Source organism: Euwallacea fornicatus, chromosome 5, assembly GCF_040115645.1.
Source record: "Euwallacea fornicatus isolate EFF26 chromosome 5, ASM4011564v1, whole genome shotgun sequence".
NCBI classification, from domain to species: domain Eukaryota; kingdom Metazoa; phylum Arthropoda; class Insecta; order Coleoptera; family Curculionidae; genus Euwallacea; species Euwallacea fornicatus.
Genome location: NC_089545.1, coordinates 2,422,584 through 2,441,171, shown reverse-complemented (window position 1 = coordinate 2,441,171; position 18,588 = coordinate 2,422,584). Strand labels below are relative to the sequence as shown.

The following is an 18,588-nucleotide window of genomic DNA, read 5'->3' as shown; positions in this document are numbered from 1 at the left end:
GGCTCAAGACTTTATGCAATTGAAAATAAAGGAAATAAATGCAGGAAAACTCGTTTTATATTTTCCAAATATGATTTCACTGGATATGGTATTGTTATAGTGAGAAAAAGATAAAAAAAACAAGTCATAAATAATGCTTTTTGCTAGAGTTAGGAACAGTTTTTCTAAGCACTCATATAATGTTTTGTGGTTGAAATGGATAAATTATAACTTCGAATTTAAATTTATACCTCTTTATTTGAAATGATTACATTGATAACTAAAAACATTCAAATGTAATTGAAGTTATTTCTTACGTCTTCCTCCTTTTCCTTTCCTCTTTCCCTTCTTCTGTCTACGTTTCTTCTTCTCAGCAGCTTCCCTTCCTTTTAGTATCTGATCCATACTCTTCATTTCAGATTTCCGTTGTTTCTTTTTCACTTTATCATTGTGTTTGGCCCAATGCGTGTAGCGTTTTGGTGCAGTAACGTCTTGAAAAAAACCTTCACATTAAACAGTTTACCAACATATTTATTTATCCTACTTTGCGGAGAAATCTCTTCATCGTCGTCACAATCTTCTACATTCTGTGCAACCTTAGTTTTGTCTTTCCACTCTGCGTATCTGTTGCTTTTATAAGTAGCTGGAATCCATACGCCACTTTCGGTCTTAATTTTGCCTTTCTTCGGATTCTAAGTTAGAAAAAATTAGAAGAAAGCCTTGTACGCTTTTCAACATCATACATCAACAGTCACCATTTTTTTCTTTACTCGATCCCATTTTTTCAACGATTGATTAAGCTTAAACATCTGCTCTGAGTCCCCAGTTAGGTCCAGCTGCACCTTGCTAGCCTCATTTTGGAAATTGTCCACAGTGTATCTTTAGGACAAAAATCACACTGGTACTGGAAATTTTGTTTTAGTTCCACATACCCTTTTTCTGTATGCTGATCCCTGGGAGCGTAAGGTATAAAGATGTCATCTTCACTTTTGACCTTCTTAGATTTCTTATTATACAGAATGTCCATTTTTCGTTTTTTGGGGACGATGACACTTTTGAATGTACTGTTCACATCAGCGCTTGTACTATCTAAAGTTGTGAATTAATTTAAAACCCTATATCCCAAGATATCCGTTTCATAATTAGGAATTCAAGAGTAATAATTTAAATGTACATATATTATATATAAATTTCACTATGGAGAGCCCAATAGTAGAAGTTTTTTGACGTGTGTTAGATAGTAAAAACTTATGATCGAATAAAATTTGTTTGCGTTGTGTTTACTTACTGGTCAAAGACGTTACCGGCTTATGAAACCCTTCTTGCTCAAATAATTTTTCCTGTTTTTGTTGTTTGTATGATTCTATTTTATCTTTGTGGGCTGCTCTTTTTTCTTTCATAGTTAAGTATTCCTGTGATTTGTTTTTCCCACAAATTTCAAAAATAGTCTAAAACAATTATTCCATTCCACATATCTACAGAAATGAAACATAAATAATGCAAATTTTCAATCACTTAAAGCCTGACACAGAGTGTCCTAAGTTTGACTCTCAACGCAAGCTCTCGAAAATCTTTAGAAATACAGGATCGATTAAATTGAGATGATTATGAACAATTATTAAAATGCTATTGCCAAAATAAGAATCCAAGCTGCGATTATTTCACTTACTCCTTGTGGTCGATAACTCTTCATTTGATCAATCAAATTCTCCCTTTCAAATTCCTCATTAACACTAGCAGTTTTAAACATTGGATGAAATGAACACGAATTCAAATTTAGTTCTTTCACTCTTTTCGAACTATCAGCTGAGGCCACTTGACGAGTTTTGATGTATTGTTTATATGCGTTTTCTATACTTATTTTTGCCGATATCTATAAACGAATAAAAAAGTTAAATCTTCTCCTCATAATTGGCAACTGGAGCAATAAATTTACTATTTTAATAGCTCGTCAACAGTAAAATTAAAAAACTCCATACCAAGTCAGCGCGATTTTCATGAAGAAGCAACAAAGAACTGAGTTGATCTTCCACAAGGTCTTGTGGCATCCTCCCAACATTACCGTTTTTATTATTTACTGTTATCATCGACATGGGACGGCCAAGAAACAAATGTAAATCTAATAAATATGCTTGTTCGTCTGGAGATATTAACGAGTAAGCTGTACCTGATCGACCCGCTCTCGCACATCTCCCTTAAATCAAAAGAAAAAATATTCTTGTTGGTATTTGTGAATTTTTGAAAATGTACCAACTCTGTGAACAAATAACTTGGCTTTAGCTGGGAAATTATAGTTGATGACATTATCTAATTGAGGTATATCAATGCCCCGAGCTGCAACATCTGTGACCACCAAAACTTTAACTTTTCCAGTTGAGAATTTTGCGGCGTTGATTTTACGGGCGGAAGGGTCTAGATCCGAGTATATGTAGGTATTTGAAATGCCTATATTTTGGAGGACCTAAATTTGTTTATACTTGTTAATAATTAATACATATTTCAAGAGCAAATTTAACAATACCAGATGGATATACTCGACATGATATTTAGTTGCAGCAAAAACCAGAGTTTGCTGTTTTGAATCAATTATTGTTCTTAGTAAGACTAGAAGAGCGGCTAGTTTTTCTTCAGGTCTTACAATTAAAAACTCAAGTTTCAATTCATCAGGGAGTTTAGTTTCCACATCCAGTCTAAAAAATAATAATTGCAATAAAAATATTTTTATTTATTTAGTGTATTCTAAGAGATCCTAAGTATTATTTTTAGTGGGAAACCATTAATCATACTTTAAGCAGTTTCTTTTTATACTTCTTATAGAATCAGTGTTGTATTTGATACAGAGCTACTCACCTCAATAACACTGGATCACTCAAACCAGCTTTAGCAAAGTCAACCAGAACTTTTGGCAGTGTTGCAGAAAACAATAATGTCTGTCTTGAGTCAGGCAAGCGCCCTACTATCTCAGTCAATTGTTCACTGAGTCCCATTTCAAACAGCCGATCAGCTTCATCAAACACTACATATTCTATGTTGCTTAATTTTAAATCCATTTCAATACAAACATGAAGAAACCTCCCTTAAATAGTCTCAACTTTATACAATCACATTACACCTTGTTTAAGAGAAAAAGTACCTGGTGTAGCTACAATAATATCAGGGTTGCCATGCAGGGCTGAAAACTGATCTTCCATTGAATCACCACCTAGGATTACTGCAGCTTTGAGATTCATAAATTTGCCAATTTCTTTAATAAATTTCAAGGTCTAAATGATAAGTAAATGAAATATGATATGGGTTTTAAGAATTAGAAAAATCAAACCTGTAGAGCCAATTCTCTTGTTGGCGACAATATCAATGCTCGAGCACCAGCTTTCATGCTTCTCATTTTTAGTTTCTCAAACATTGGAATCAGAAAAGCTGCAGTTTTGCCACTGCCAGTTCGAGCCATGCCTACCACATCTCTGCCTTCGAGAAGCAGTGGTATGGTCTGTGTAAAACTACCAATTATAAGAAAACAAGACAATTGTATTGACAAAGATAAAATTACCTTTCTTTGAATTGGTGTTGGCTGCTTATAGCCCCTTTTAGCGATTCCCTTCAGCACGTTAAAGCTCAAATTCATAGACTGGAAGCCTCCAGATTTCTTTCGAGATTTCTTCTTTACGTTTTCAGTTTCATTGACGATTTCTATGGTTTTGTTGGGATCCGCAAATCCTGGTACGTCCACCATTTTTAGAGAATTTTGCTGTTTCTTTTAAAGAGCACTTTGGTATTAAAATGTTTTTGTTATAAATTAGTTAATTCGAAAACAAAAATACACTAAATTTCTATCCGCTGCCCCTCGTTGCAAGTTTTAAAAACAGATAGTTAGGTTAATTCAGCTGTAATAAATAAAACTCATTTCCTAATATCTGTTAAGTTGGTTGTTCTATATCTTATAGAAAAGACAAAGAAAGATATTATATTAGCTACTCCTATAAATGAAACTACCGAAATAAAATCATTGTCGCGGTGCCAAGTTTATCCTAACGAAGTAGATGTAGGGAAATAGTGAAAAAAAGGTCTGAAGCAGAATAGGTTAATTCAGGTGTATATAAATATATCAGGTTGAGAATATAATTGTATCGTATATTCGTAGCTAAAACTTTAGAATTTTGGCTTCCAGAACTTACAAGTATAAGAAAACAGTGATGTTTCAGAAATTACTTTAATTTGTATGTCTAGAAAGGCAACACTGTATTCTTTTTGACCTTCGAATTTTGGGTTTGAAGGTTACGAAATTATTAAGTATGGGTAATTAAATAATTTATGAATTGTATATATTATATCAATTTTCATTGTATTTTGGTCATTTTTCAAACAAATTGAATATTAGTAAACATATTAAGTTATACATATTTTTTTTATATTCACTAATATACCTTAAAGGTTCAAAATTCAATTTTTCAATCAGTTATATTTACGGAAGTTTACAAGTACGGTTAAGTAGTGAAGTAGTGGAAAGTAGAAAGTGACCCCAATATTCTCATTAATACATTTTTAGTCAGTCTTATGTGTTGTTTTATTGAAAGTAAAGAGGAAAATTTGATAGTTTACACAATAAATATAAGATTAACCTTTCAGAATGTTTCCTAAACGAATTCAATCAATAATAAAGTATACTTTAATTGGGGGGACCTTAGGAAGCACAGCTTTTAGTTTACAACGTAATCAGTTTGAATGGAACTCAATAGGAATAGTTCGATTCAGCAGAGCAGCCTTGACAGTGTTTAAAATAGGGTCCATTTATCAATATGATTTGTATAGCAAAGGACTTGATAAAAAGTCTGTAGAATACAAAGAACTGAAGGTAGGTTTTACTAGTGTGCATTCTTTGCTATGGGACATGTTAATTTAATAAAATTTTCAGCATGCCTTTTTTTACTAAATTTTCATAATATTTATAATGTAATATTCAATCAAATAGTTCATAAAATTTCTGTTTTTAAGTCAATTTGTCACAAAAGATCAGCTGAAAAACTTTTAGACCTGTGCTGCGCCAATCGGGGTGTATACATTAAAGTAGGGCAGCATATAGCTGCCCTTGATTATTTGTTACCCCAGGAGTATGTACAGACTATGAAAGTTTTACACAGCCAGGCTCCTACAACTAGTGTGAAAGACATATATAAAGTCATTAAAGAAGATTTAAAGAAAGATGTGAGTTTTTGTTTTAAATGTAATATTAAAGTGTTCTGATCATGGGAATAGGTTTCAGAAATATTTCAATCTATTGATCCTGAGCCTTTAGGCATTGCTTCATTAGCACAAGTTCATAAAGCTACACTTAAAGATGGGACGGTGTTAGCTATAAAGGTCCAACATCCCTATGTGCAGGGTAGGTACTATTTGATTTTCTCCCTAAAGTATGTCTTAAAAGAAAAATTTTGAAGGCAACTCTAAGGTGGACATGAAAACTATGGAGTATTTAGTAAAAATAATGAATTGGGTATTCCCAGAATTTAAATTTCAATGGTTAGTAGATGAGTCCAAGAAAAATATTCCACAAGAGTTGGATTTTGTTCAGGAGGGGAAAAATGCTGAGAAAATTTCAAAAATTTTTGAGTATGTTGGTTGGCTTAAAGTTCCAAAAGTTAGGTAGATTATTTTTCTAATGCGTAAAAATACGTATTTACTTGAAAATTTTCAAGGTGGGAACTTACAACTTCAAGAGTCCTTTCCATGGAATTTGTGGAGGGAGGGCAAGTGAACGATCTGAATTATATAACACAACACCAAATAGATCCTTATGAAATATCCATAAAATTAGGCCAGTTATACTCAAAAATGATTTTTATCCATGGGTTTGTTCATAGTGATCCTCATCCTGGCAATATCCTAGTTAGGAAAAGTGAGAAGGGACACTGTGATATTGTTTTGTTAGATCATGGATTGTATGCGGTAATATGAATTTTTAACTTTGACTTTTATATGCTCAGGAAAATTTATTTTTAGACGCTAAAAGATGAATTTCGAATTAATTATGCAAACTTATGGTTGAGCATTTTGGATAGAGATAGGAAGGGGATGAGACAGTATAGCAAAAATTTAGGAATTGAAGGGGATATTTATGGATTATTTGCTTGCATGGTGACTGGGAGAACCTGGGAAACCATTATGAAGGGCATGGACAGGTATTACTGTGGAGTTTAGGAATCTTTATATGCTCGGGCAACTAAATGATGTTGTAGGCAAACTTTTACAAAAGGAGAAAAAGACTTTGTTCAACAACATTTCACAGGTCTGCTTCCACAAATTTCCTCGGTTTTGGAGAATGTTAATAGGCAAATGTTGCTAATTTTGAAAACTAATGACCTGATGAGAGGTGATCATATACTGGAATGTATATAGGCCATTATGTGTAGTGGTAATTTTCCTCAGGTATTGAACACACATTAAGGACAAGTGCAAGGATGGGGGCTTTCAAAGTAATGTCTCAATGTTGTGTGCAGTCAATTTATGATCACAGATATGGGAACTGCGAAAGTAGGCTGGAAAAAGTGAAAGTTATACTAGCAGAATATTGGTGTTTGTTTAAAATAGGAGTTTATTATACGTTTTTAAATTTGAGACATTTCACAGGAATTTGATTCTGGGGTTATAAGATCATAGTCATAATGTGTAAACTCTAATATTATTGTTATTATTATTATTACTAAGAATATTTATATGGTACTCTTTATTTAGGTTCATTTTAGTCGTTATAGGTTTGGATTAAATTTTATAAATCAATTTTTAAATTATTATTGTTTTTTAGTGTTAGTCTAAAAAAATATATAATGCTGTTGAATAAAAAGACTTTATCTACAAACCAATAAACTACTACGTGAGATAAAACCCGACAACGTTCTTGTAATAAAAATTAAATATTTATTAAAAAAACACTAAAATCGATAGAAACTTTCTGGAGTACGAAAAATTAAATAAATTTGCCAAATTCACGTGTCAATTAACGTGAATTGAAATCAATAACCTTTTTTCCAACCAATCAACTGGATTCAACGAATCTAAAGAATTGTAAAAAGTGCGATTAAATCAATATATTAGTTTACACAATAAAGTTAGCAAATATTCTCAACGTAAGCAGATTACCGTCGTACCAACGGTGTTGCTTCTCATAAAACAAGATTCTCATTTCGATTATGTTTTTTTATCTAATCAAAATGCTATTTGCTGTAAAATTATCGCATAATGAAACAAAATTTCGGGCAAAATATGATACTTAATTCTCTTTTTTACTAATAAAATGAACAATAGGTCTACGAGCGTGATGGCTTAAATCACTTGTGTAAAAAGCAATTATATTATTCTGCTATTAGATATATTTAAACGTCACCATAAGTAGGTAAAAACAATAGGCTATTAAAAAATTAAATAAACTTTTATAAACAAATTTATATGTATAACGACCAGATGCAATAAAATACAATAATGGTCAAGAAAATTGCCTCATAACTATATTCCAAGACACCGCAAACTTACTAAATTACATTAGAATAATGGTTTGTGGTGAACAGATCAATAGCAGTAACTCCATACAACACGGTTTGTCTTAGGTAAGTTTTTCTGCAATTTATTATTTGTTAATACCAAATTTATGACAATATGCGATGCTTATCGCTACTGGTAAACAAACATGATTACTAAAAATCTGTGTACCCAATTAAACACAAACGCCGCACTTGTGTAGCAGTCACTTCAAGTAGAAAACGATTCGGTGGCAATAACAGAAAGTGACTAAAAATGCCAAAAAAAATATTAGTGAATTTAGATGCGCGACCCTCTTTAGTGCCAACAATCAGCAAAAACTTCCTACAAGACCAAGAAACGGTCAAAGCTTCGAAGATTCGCTGGTATATTTTGGTTTTGTACGTGTTTTACACGACCATTAGCTGTTTCCAATGGGTGGAATACTCGATACTGACCAATATAGTGATGAGATATTACGACGTCAAGCTCAGTTTAGTGGACTGGACTGGAGTGATGTTCATGATTGTCTGGCCCTTGTTTGTTTTCCCTTCTTCCTTTATGATTGATAAGTGGGTTAGTTTGTGAATAAAAAATTAACTCATCCGCTTATATAGTAAGACTTGTGAAGATATACAATTTTTTCACCTCTTTTTCCCTTTTGGGTATTTGTATAAAATCCTGCAGTAACACAGAACTTGCTGAGTAGAATGCGGAGACTTTATTAATAACTGTGCTATATTTCTCATCTTAGAGCTTTCCAGTCCTCTGCTGTCTCTGCCATTACATTTTTTTGCCTGTTTTTTTCTATTTATGTATTTTAGGGTCTACGGTTTGCTGCGCTTACAGGATGTTTGTTGACGACTGTAGGCACTGCTGTAAAAGTGTTCTCCATCAATCGCAATGCATTTCATGTAGTTTTGACTGGACAAGCCATCGTCTCCTTATCCCAAGTCTTCATACTAAGTTTGCCGCCTAAGTTGGCCACAACTTGGTTCAAGCCGAATGAGGTAAGATCACGTTTTTTGGGACCGAAATATGGATTTTAACGCGTTTTTTTTGCGGAGAGGAACACAAAAATTAGGAAATAAACCGAGAAACATTCCAAAAAAGGTAAAGTCGTTTAGTTTTTAACACCATTTCCTAGTGCCCAAGCAAGCCACAATTCAATGAAATTCTCTTGGTTTTCTAAGAGTTTTCTTGTCTCCTGGTTACTACTCATACAGAGCGTAACATGGTGATATTGCGGTGGCGATAGATAGTACTTTGCAAAATAATAAAAAAATGCTAATAGCCCCCTGGACAAAACTACACTATTTTCAATATACAGGGAGTAACTAACGGATCAGGCTTCAAGTTACTAAATAATCAACAACAAACGATTTTCACGATTATTTTTGCGAAACTTTGAATTCAGAGCTTACTGAAGGGTCCCCAGACATGTGACGACGATGTTTTAAATTGTCTTGCAGATGTCCACAGTGTGTTCAATAGGAATGTTTGGAATGCAGTTGGGCTCTGCTCTTGGTTTCCTAATCCCTCCCATCATTGTAAAAGACGCACCAGATCTAGATGAAGTTGGACGTGGCTTAAAGGTGCTTTCCTGGGCATTAACATTTGCTGTTATCCCTGCGTTCCTAGCAGTTCTAATTTGTCAGTCGTAATTAGATATTAAGCTCATATGCCGTCATGTGCAACAACCGAAATTCTAGACTTCCCACGTGAGCCTAAATACCCTCCAAGTTTCGCTTTAGCTGATGCAAGGGCAAATGTCGAAAAAGTAACATTGCGGACCTATTTGTTGGAGCTTAAGGAGCTCATGACTAACGTGGGGTTTCTGATACATATGTTGGTCTACAGCATTAGCTATGGAATTTTTTCCGCTTTTGGGACTCTGCTCAACCAGACTATTCTTTCATTCTTTCCGGTAAGCTTTGCAGCGAGCGAGCTTACAAACTGGCAAATTAACATGTTATAGGGAGCTGTCGAAGATGCTGGACGTATGGGACTGATCATGATCATGATTGGAATGTGCGGAGGGTTCCTAGTTGGACTTGTGCTCGACAGGACCCATAAATACAAGTGGGCCTTTGACACCTTGGAGGAAGAATGATTTTATGATAATTTACTTGCAGAGAAAGCAATATTGTAATATACTTTGGGACAAGTTGCTCTCTGACTGCGCTACTGCTAAGCTTACGCTTTAAAGAGATGACCTCATCATACTTAACTATAGCAATTTTTGGGTCTGCTTGGTCAATATTGATCGTATTATAAACTTCATCGGAAATTTTTAGATTTTTCCTCAATGCCTACATTCCAGCTGGCATAGAATTCGCCTTGGAGCTCACTTACCCCGTCAATGAGAGCACTACCACTGGGCTGTTGACTGCTGCTTCTCAAGTTTTGGGTATGTGCCTATTGTCAAGGAAACGGTTTTCTATATATAACTCTCTATTTAGGCGTTTTATTTACTCTGGGTCTGAGCCATATAAATGAAAAAATGGGTACTTTGTGGTCATTGATTATTCAAATATCTCTGCTTTTTGTGGGCACCATTTTGTCTATGTTAGTTCCGAGCAGGTTGAAGAGGCAGCAAGCTTACAGCGGAGCATCAGGAACGTCGGTAGGATTTACCGAGCTGCCTCAGAGATAGGTTCGATTCATAAACCTTCATAAGGTTTTTTTCATGGACATTTTATGGGTGTTGAGTTATGTATTTGATTGTGTTGAAGTTGTTATGCTTCAACAAGTATTATATAGAAAATTATACGAGTTTAAATAGTCGATCAGTTCATAAGTTTATACTGTTGTGCGAATTTCTTCTACAGTTTCACCGCAATTTAACTCATGGAATAATAGAAGTCTTGCAAGCCATATTCCGCCGACTTATCGATAAGCCTTTGATAACACAAACTCTTAATGCGTTAATACCTTATTGATAAATAATATGTGTTGACTTTTTTCATTATGTTCGTTCTCAACACATACTTAAAAATAAATTAAGCAAATACACATACAAATTTGTTTGCTTTCACAAATTATCAATGTTCTCAATCGTGTATTGTTAAGCAGCTCGCTCACTTAACAATACCACCAGTATCTATCGGGACTCTTCAAGGTAGTTAGCTACAGCTCCTGGTGTATAAATTTTCAGAAAGAGCGCTATAATAAGGATAAATTATGCTTTAACCACGCGCAGCAGTTGATTATTAAATTACTCCACCACTTAGGAAGTTTATTGTGTCTGAGGTTCTTCACACACTTACCTTACACTTAGTTCCACACCGAAAGTGCTAGATTAAAGGCAGCGCTACAATAGTTCCAAGTGCATTAAAATCAGCTAAAGGAGCTTCGCATGGAGTCTTGTACTGACTTCGGTTTGAGTAAATATTTATTTCAATTTCATCTAGGAACTCTACCTGATTACGGGATATTTGGAGACACCTGACTGAATTTTTTCCTAAGTAAGTAAGGGGCGTACAAAGAATCCCTGGTTAAGAAACTTATAAATGAATTTTGAGTTTTTAAAATTTGATCTAAATTCTAAATTCAATTCCGAACTAAGATATGCATGCAGTAAGCGAAATGTATCTCCAAGTACCGTGGACGAAGACTTTTTTTGATAAACCATGATATTCTGACAATCGTAAGCACTTTTCAGGGAAATACCTAAGATGATGGAACAAGGTTCTGGATTACAAGAAGAATCAAAAGACCCACAAAGAGCATTCTTTAGAAGATGGGTAATTCTGGTTATATACGTTCTATATTCTGCAGCGAATTCATTCCAATGGATGGAATATTCCATTATTTCTAGCATAATTATGCGATATTATAAGGTCAGTTCTGTAGCTGTGGACTGGACTTCAATAATTTATATGCTGATTTATCCCATTATTGTTGTACCCGTGTCGTACTTCATAGAAAAGAAGGTAGGAGTACCGTAAAGGCACTTGATATTCGAGTTCCGCATGTATTGTCCGTAGGGCCTAAGATTTGCAGCTCTATGTGGAGGGATAGGAACAGCCCTAGCAGCGTTAATCAAAACATTTTCTATACAAGAGGATCTGTTTTACATTGTACTGTTGGGGCAAGGAGTAGGATCCACTGCCCAAGTTTTCGTACTCTGTTTGCCCTCAAAAATTGCTGCAGTTTGGTTCAAGCCGTCTGAGGTAGGATTGGGTACCTCGGTACTTAGTAAAACACAAATTCCTTCTTTTAAGATCTCAACTGCATGTGCTTTAGCAGTATTTGGAACTCAGCTGGGCTTTGCCTTTGGTTTTGTAATGCCTTCAATGATAGTGAAGAACCATGAAGACTTATCTCTAGTCGGATCAGATTTACAACTACTCTGCTGGGTTCTTACTGGCTATATGGTTCTCGTGGTGATTGCTATAGTGTTTTGTAAGTTTAGGTTTAGTATTGTAATATTGTATGTAGAAATGTAGTTTTCTCTGAGAAGCCTCGCATTGCTCCTTCCATCACCCAACAAAGGGATCGAAATGAGGTACCCGAAACCTTTAATGCTTATGTTAAATTCTTCGTTAGTCTCTTCAAGAATAACGGTTTTACACTTCACACCATTGCATATGGAATCAACATTGGTGTCTTCGCAGCAATCGGGACGTTGTTAAATCAAATTATTCTCGAGTATTTTCCGGTGAGCACCAACGTGTAACATGCCAAAAGTAATCTACATCGATGTTTATCGTAGCATTGCGAAGAAGATGCTGGGAGAATTGGTTTGCTAATGGTTCTCGGTGGTATGTTGGGCTCCTTAGTGTTTGGGTTGTATCTGGATAAAACCCATAGATACAAGTAGGCTAATGGGAATCAAATTTCACTAATAAGTGCTAATAATTCCTTCATTTCAGAGAAACTACAGTTTTGATTTACTATGCCGCTGTAGCAGCTACGGTCGCATCCATGTTTTCTCTTCTCACTTATTGGAAGGCTCTAGTGTATGTAGTGTTTGGAGTCGTTGGGTGGGTTATCAAAAAGTGATTGCAACAAAAACTGAAGTTCACTTTTATTCATAGGGTATTTACAAATGCCTATATGCCTGTGGGGTTCGAATTAGCCGTGGAAATAACTTATCCAGCTGATGAAAGCACCACCACCGGAATACTAAATGCCACGACGCAAGCTGTAGGGGTTTTAATCACATTGTTTCTAGGTTTGTTCTAGATTTGATTATACATTTGAGAAATGAAAAATAATTTTATAGGGAAGTTCAATGCGAGATATGGGGCGTTCTGGGCGTTGGGTAGTCAGGCTGCATTGCTTCTTGTAGGGGCTATTATCACCGGATTTCTTCCCAATCAGAAAAGGAGGCAAGATGCTTTGAGGACAAATAAGGACGGTTTGACCGAATTGCAACGCTTGAATGGAGGAGTTGTATAGAATTATTTGATATTTTTGTGAAAATGTAAGGTCGAATAGAAGAGGGCAAATAAAGTAAAAAAAGTATTTGTTTTCCCTACGGCAACTCAGTGACCCACATGCCTTGAGGTGTATCTCCTTTTTAAGAAGAACATTTCCTTTACTCGGTGCTAAAACACTTCGCAGTGGAATGTCTGGAATGCAAATATTACCGGTTTTTGGAAGAATATAATTTTTTAAAATTATTTTCAACCATTTTTAAATTAATATTTCAGGGAACTAAAAGAGATAAACTAATAGAGCCTCGTGCAGTTGGAATCAGCTTAAAGAGGACCTTCCATTAAAAATGCATTTATGTTTGCAGCTGCACTTATGGAAAAAAAGTGGTTAAAAAATGTTTAATTTTTCAATATTTCTCATAGATACTCTGAATGACTTTTGTTTAATATTAACAGAAAATCCCAGGTGAGTATTTATATAGGGCTTTAAAGGCTCGTGTTGGGTTTTATCTATAGACGTTCTGATTTAAAAGAATTTGGGGTAAAAAAATGTATTGCCTCACTATATCTGGTATCGAAACATTAATTTGTCCACTAGACGATAGTTTGGTGGAAGGAAAAGTTTCAAATCGACTACAACTAGTACTAGCCTTATCAGGAGCTGAGGTTGGGTGATGGCCCTGGACGGCGTCCTGTCCTGATCGGCGACTTTCTTAGGGGTAGGGGGCCGGTGGTCTAAAATTTATCTCACGGTGCCAGGATGTTGCAATTCTTTTTAATTGGCCTCAAAATTCGAATACTTCAATATTCGCATGATAAATTCTCATTTGATTTTTTCCACGAAGATAGTATGTCTTCAGACAGTCTATTTGATGAACTCATGTCACAACGGCCTCCAGGGAATAAGTGCGGGATCTTTGGGCTCACTAATGCATGGAAATAACACCTCTTTTCTCGCCTTAGAAAGGAAAAGTATGTATTTCCGCATACAAATGCGTGCAGGAAAGTGGGCCTTTCCACACGCGAATAGCGAAATATTTTACTCTTATTCCTTTCTAGTTCGGGTAAATGAAAAAGTGGAGCAATACACGAGTTTCGTACTTAGGGTGCCAGTGGAAAATCTAGATTTAATTTGGTAAGTTTAGACAAGAATGTGAAAAGCGCTTTAACACATTTACTTAAAGCTTTTGGGTTTTACAGCCTTCGAAAGTACATTAAAATGTTATTTATACAGGGTGTCAATTTACCAGAACCATACTAGCAATCACATTTCACTGAAGCGGAACATTGATTGCAATAATACATTCTAAATACCAAATTTTTGAACCTTTCGGAAATATGATGAAACTAATATTTTAATGTTATGTGAGATTGTTTGTTAATCCGTTTATATTATTTATGCCGGGTGACCTATAAACTTATTAATTGTTTTGAAGGTAAAGTGCTTATAAATTAGGGCCCGTGGAATGACCATATTTCCAGTTTTGAGACTACTTTTCACCGATTTTCTTTGCGAGAAAATTGGAAATTCTTATTAGACATAAATTATTCATAGTTCTAGACAAATTATTCCACTGTGTATGGAAGGAATTAGCGATATCATCCTTCGCTATCTCAGTCCTATTATCAACACTTTTCAGTATTTATAGCATTTATTAGACCGCACAACAAAGCTAATGTGCAATGGCTGCACTCAAAAGTTATAAGAAACGATGGTACATTCTTTTGGTGTTTGTGTATTATACCTTCATAAACACTATTCAAATGACTGCCTATTCCAGCATTACGGAAATAGTGGCTAGGTACTATAACGTGAGCCACTTTAGTGTCAACTGGACATCTTTGATTTACATGGTTTTGTACCCAGTACTCGTGGTACCTGCCTCTTACATCATTGAAAAAAAAGTATTTTACTTAGTACTAACCCTTATCTTGAATACGCATTTTTAAATCATTTTAGGGTTTACGTGCCGCATGCCTTTTCGGTTGTTTGGGAACTGCCGTCGGTACTGGCATCAAGGTTTTCTCAATTGAAAGAGATTGCTTTTGGGTGGTGATCCTGGGTCAGACCTTTACGGCATCCGCAATAGTTTTTATAATGTGTTTGCCGCCAAAAATTGCTTCTGTATGGTTCAGGTCGAATGAGGTATATTTTTTACTCAAAAACTCTTTCTACATTTAAAAAAGTATTACTTTTGAGGCTTCAATGGCATGTTCTTTGGGCAGCCTTGGTGCAAATTTAGGAAATGCTTTTGGGTATCTCCTAGCTGTGTCTGTAGTTCCAGATAGCAAGGACCCAGCAGATATCAAGGGAGGATTAAAGTTTCTTTCATGGATTTTGTCCGCTTTGATGATCCCGGTTTCTCTGGCAGTGACATTTTGTACGTAAAGAGCAATCTAAAGTTCTGATTGTTCACCGGAGTGAGTAGACTTTCCAGCGAAACCTTCTGAATCCCAACAAACTCAACATGATAATGCCGGCCCTATTAGCAACTTTTCATGGAAAAGTATAAAGTGGTCCAGAGCTTTTCTATTACACACCTCAGCCTATGCTATAAATATTGGTGTATTCTCAACGCTCATAATACTTTTGAGCGAACTTGTGAATGCCCATTTCGAGGTAAGTTGAAGACGTAACGTTCATGCAGGTCAGTGAGCTTTTATAATGTAGAGTGCAGCAGAAGACGCTGGCCGCATGGGTTTCTGCTTATTGGTCTTTGGGGTTATTGGCTGTGTTGGTTTTGGATTTTATTTGGACAAGACTCATAGATACAAGTAGGTATCTTTCATACAGATTTGTTAAATTAAGTCATCCGACTGCTTCACGTTATCCTCCAGTAATACTAAGTATACCCAGGAGTTATACGTGTTGATACATTCATTGGCAGAATAGCTTGTGTACCTATTGCTTAGCGAGCTTTCGCGATATTCTCATTGTTTTGATACAAAAACTTCATGTACATATGATTCTAAAAATGCCACGATTTTTAGGGAGTCCTGCATTTTCTTGTTCGCATCTGCGATTACTTGCATTATCGCCCTCACAGTGGCCTTACAACAAAGCTCTCTTATTGCCAGCTACATATTCTGCAGCATTCTCGGGTCAGTAATGAACATTTCCTCCCGAAAATTTCTTTTTAATAAAATCTAAAATAATCCAGGATTGTGATCAATCCCTACATACCAGTTGGATTCGAATTTGGCATTGAGCTGACCTACCCTAGCGATGAAGGCACCGTTGCTGGATTTCTCTTTGCAACCTCGCAGATTACAAGTTCAGTATTTGGAATTTGTGTAGCTCAAATCAATAGTTATGCGGGATCTTTAGCCACTTTGGGCACTTTGGCAGCGTTGATGGTTGTCGGTACTGTAATTCAGGCGTTGGTGCCCAATAAGTTGAAGAGACAAAAGAGTCGTCTTGTGGGGTGCTAAGTTGAGGAAAAATGTTGAATGTCGCTAATTAGTTTTGTCAATAAATAATTTTAGAGATCTAGTAATAGACGGGAATTTTTTTTATTACTTGTGTGAAAACTGTCTAATTTAGGATACTTGCCACCGGGACAGAAAGCGAATAGTTTCTACCCAAGTGGACGCCACTTTTAACGCGTTTCTCTACAACATATTTAATCTTATAGATATAGCTATTTTAGGATTTTTTTACTAAAGTGTTTAAAAAAATTACAATAAACTTACATAAATGAAGCAGAATTCGATTATAAATACAAAATTACAATGTGTCTTAAATCACCAACGATAATGTTTCTGTAGGTATTATCGAATTAGTCCCCTAGGTAAATAATGAACCACATATGTATGTGCTATTATTAACCTGGTTGGTTAACAAGGAGAGAAAGTGTATTTCACAGCCATTCAACACACCCACTAATGGAGTCTTCAAAGCTAGCAGTGGAAAAAAATAGTATACGCACTACCGGGGAAAGTATTCTTTGCCTCTTTCCAGTAATAGGAAACTTCAGCGCCAAGCGCCTTTGTTCGCTATCTTTTGTTATCGATGGAAAAACTCACTTTCCACCTAGATACGCCATTTAAAATTGCAATTGGAAGAACGGTTTATCTTGCAAGGTATTAATTATTATTGTCAAAATCAATTTCTATTCTCTCTTTATAATCGATTTTATTATTCTCGACAATGGACGAAGAATATTAGGTACTGCTTAGGTACTTGTTCGAACCGCTGTTCCTGTTCCGGCATTCAATTTTCTGCATAATGTGAATTGGTCAATTTTTTCAATTTCATTACACGAAGACTTGTCAGATTTTAGTAAAACTTCTCGCTTAAAGCTATCTAAAGTTTGATAAAGTTCCTCAAAGAAAGCTGGTTTTTCCTCTCAGATTCCCAAAAGTGGAAAATAAATATATTTAATCAGGATATACTGATTGGATTATGTCATACAAGTTGATATTACAATTAGGCTATTAAAACGTCAAGACACTAATGTTGGGAAAATATCCAACATCTTCACCCACTAATAAAACTTCTTTTTATGTTGCCAACGTAAACCCTTATTAATCACCCTTATGGGCAGTGTTTACATTAGTCAACTGCAAACACATTCCACACTCTTCCCACGCTCATAACTCTTCTCACCCATCATTTTTGTCACACCTTCATGGCACCGTATTGATAAGCAATTCGTAGTTCTCAGCACTAATACTTCACATTAATTGGTATGACTATGAGGAGGTAAAAATACAAATGGATAACAAGGGGTTCACATTCGGTGGGAAAAATTGAGATTTGGATCAGTCTCATAGAATCTTTCACACAACACGAAACGCCTCTTCAACATCTCTCCTATTCTCGTTTTAACTTCTACGGTCTTAGTAGGATCCCAATACTGCTCTCAATTCATATATCATTTGCCTTGTTCAAGGAAAACTCCCAATCGTCAAAGTTTCTTAACAATCGGTGATCGCTTGTGTTTTTCTACTAATTTTACAATTTGTTATGACTTTTGTTACTTGTACAGTAGTATTGAAAATTTAGTGAGACAAATACAAGTGTGTTATTATCAAGTGTGTTTTGTTCTGCATCGGTTCAGCGCCAAATAAGCTTTGGGTCTTCGAACAAAATTAAAATCTACGCAAAACAGATACAGTTCACCTCGGCACTGTCAATCAACTGTGCCCCCCTTGTGTCTGGGGTGAGACAGCAAAAGAAGAAACGCAATCTTGCCCCATACAACTAATAGATAATAAATTTGTTATGATGTATTAGTTATAGCTACTTTTTATTATGCAGGGTGTTTAACAATAATATGTCAAAAATTCAGGGGTTGAAGGTATGGATGATTTCAATAAAGAAATGTCATACGAATGTTTTCGCTTCTTGTCTGAAGTACAGAGTGATAAGAAATTTTTTCTTTGTTGATTTCCTAATAAGTCGAGATTAAATAATTTTATCGCAAATTAAAGGTTGAAGATTTCCCTTGGAAACAGTTAACGTTATAAAAAATATTCAAGAGACCTCTCTTTCCTAGAACAATAAATATTGATAAAATCGTTTTTATGAAAAAAGCAGTGCCGTCTCTTATTTTCCGTCACATCAATGGAAGCGCGTCGGAACGGGCTTTTTAGCGCAACGCTGTATTTCACACAGGAAGCAAAAATTAAAACATGTTCATATGAAATTTTTTCTTTAAATTATATACTGATTCACCCCCTGCATATATTTTATAAATAGTTGAATTCTGTGAAA

General features: G+C 35.3%; 5 protein-coding genes across 7 annotated transcripts; 4 read left to right on the top strand and 1 right to left on the bottom strand.

The window, feature by feature from the left end:
* Positions 1-217: 217 nt before the first annotated feature.
* LOC136339404 (ATP-dependent RNA helicase DDX54) lies at positions 218-3,894 on the bottom strand. Its single transcript, XM_066282641.1, has 13 exons — positions 3,527-3,894; positions 3,299-3,466; positions 3,113-3,242; positions 2,830-3,055; positions 2,501-2,669; positions 2,230-2,440; positions 1,959-2,173; positions 1,649-1,852; positions 1,268-1,427; positions 912-1,068; positions 723-858; positions 524-671; positions 218-470 (listed from the first exon to the last, which is right to left on the bottom strand). Exons 1-13 carry the CDS (start codon positions 3,707-3,709, stop codon positions 286-288), a joined length of 2,292 nt encoding a protein of 763 aa, XP_066138738.1. The 5' UTR covers positions 3,710-3,894; the 3' UTR covers positions 218-285.
* Positions 3,895-4,245: 351 nt separating this feature from the next.
* Positions 4,246-6,997, top strand: LOC136339405 (aarF domain-containing kinase 1-like). 2 transcript variants are annotated; one of them, XM_066282643.1, is made up of 9 exons: positions 4,246-4,549; positions 4,603-4,828; positions 4,969-5,178; positions 5,230-5,356; positions 5,412-5,616; positions 5,670-5,919; positions 5,974-6,152; positions 6,210-6,343; positions 6,400-6,997. In XM_066282643.1, the coding sequence occupies exons 2-9, from the start codon at positions 4,604-4,606 to the stop codon at positions 6,606-6,608; spliced, it is 1,539 nt and encodes a 512-aa protein (XP_066138740.1). In that variant the 5' UTR covers positions 4,246-4,549; position 4,603; the 3' UTR covers positions 6,609-6,997. The 2 variants fall into 2 exon arrangements, with proteins under 2 accessions (XP_066138740.1, XP_066138739.1); XM_066282642.1 differs by having other exon boundaries at positions 4,246-4,828.
* Positions 6,998-7,704: 707 nt separating this feature from the next.
* Positions 7,705-10,158, top strand: LOC136339406 (uncharacterized MFS-type transporter C09D4.1-like). The gene is made up of 8 exons (XM_066282645.1): positions 7,705-8,061; positions 8,310-8,495; positions 8,958-9,138; positions 9,198-9,412; positions 9,464-9,567; positions 9,621-9,731; positions 9,783-9,895; positions 9,948-10,158. Exons 1-8 carry the CDS (start codon positions 7,762-7,764, stop codon positions 10,139-10,141), a joined length of 1,404 nt encoding a protein of 467 aa, XP_066138742.1. The 5' UTR covers positions 7,705-7,761; the 3' UTR covers positions 10,142-10,158.
* A 255-nt stretch (positions 10,159-10,413) lies between these two features.
* On the top strand, positions 10,414-12,934 carry LOC136339407 (heme transporter FLVCR1-like). Of its 2 annotated transcripts, XM_066282646.1 has the most exons (9): positions 10,414-10,952; positions 11,150-11,420; positions 11,475-11,660; positions 11,712-11,892; positions 11,937-12,148; positions 12,203-12,306; positions 12,363-12,473; positions 12,528-12,664; positions 12,716-12,934. In XM_066282646.1, the coding sequence occupies exons 2-9, from the start codon at positions 11,163-11,165 to the stop codon at positions 12,889-12,891; spliced, it is 1,365 nt and encodes a 454-aa protein (XP_066138743.1). In that variant the 5' UTR covers positions 10,414-10,952; positions 11,150-11,162; the 3' UTR covers positions 12,892-12,934. The 2 variants fall into 2 exon arrangements, with proteins under 2 accessions (XP_066138743.1, XP_066138744.1); XM_066282647.1 differs by having other exon boundaries at positions 10,414-11,420.
* Positions 12,935-14,534: 1,600 nt separating this feature from the next.
* LOC136339165 (uncharacterized MFS-type transporter C09D4.1-like) lies at positions 14,535-18,551 on the top strand. Its single transcript, XM_066282177.1, has 7 exons — positions 14,535-14,774; positions 14,830-15,015; positions 15,070-15,250; positions 15,299-15,489; positions 15,541-15,644; positions 15,861-15,971; positions 16,031-18,551. Exons 1-7 carry the CDS (start codon positions 14,553-14,555, stop codon positions 16,299-16,301), a joined length of 1,266 nt encoding a protein of 421 aa, XP_066138274.1. The 5' UTR covers positions 14,535-14,552; the 3' UTR covers positions 16,302-18,551.
* The last annotated feature ends 37 nt before the right edge of the window (positions 18,552-18,588 follow it).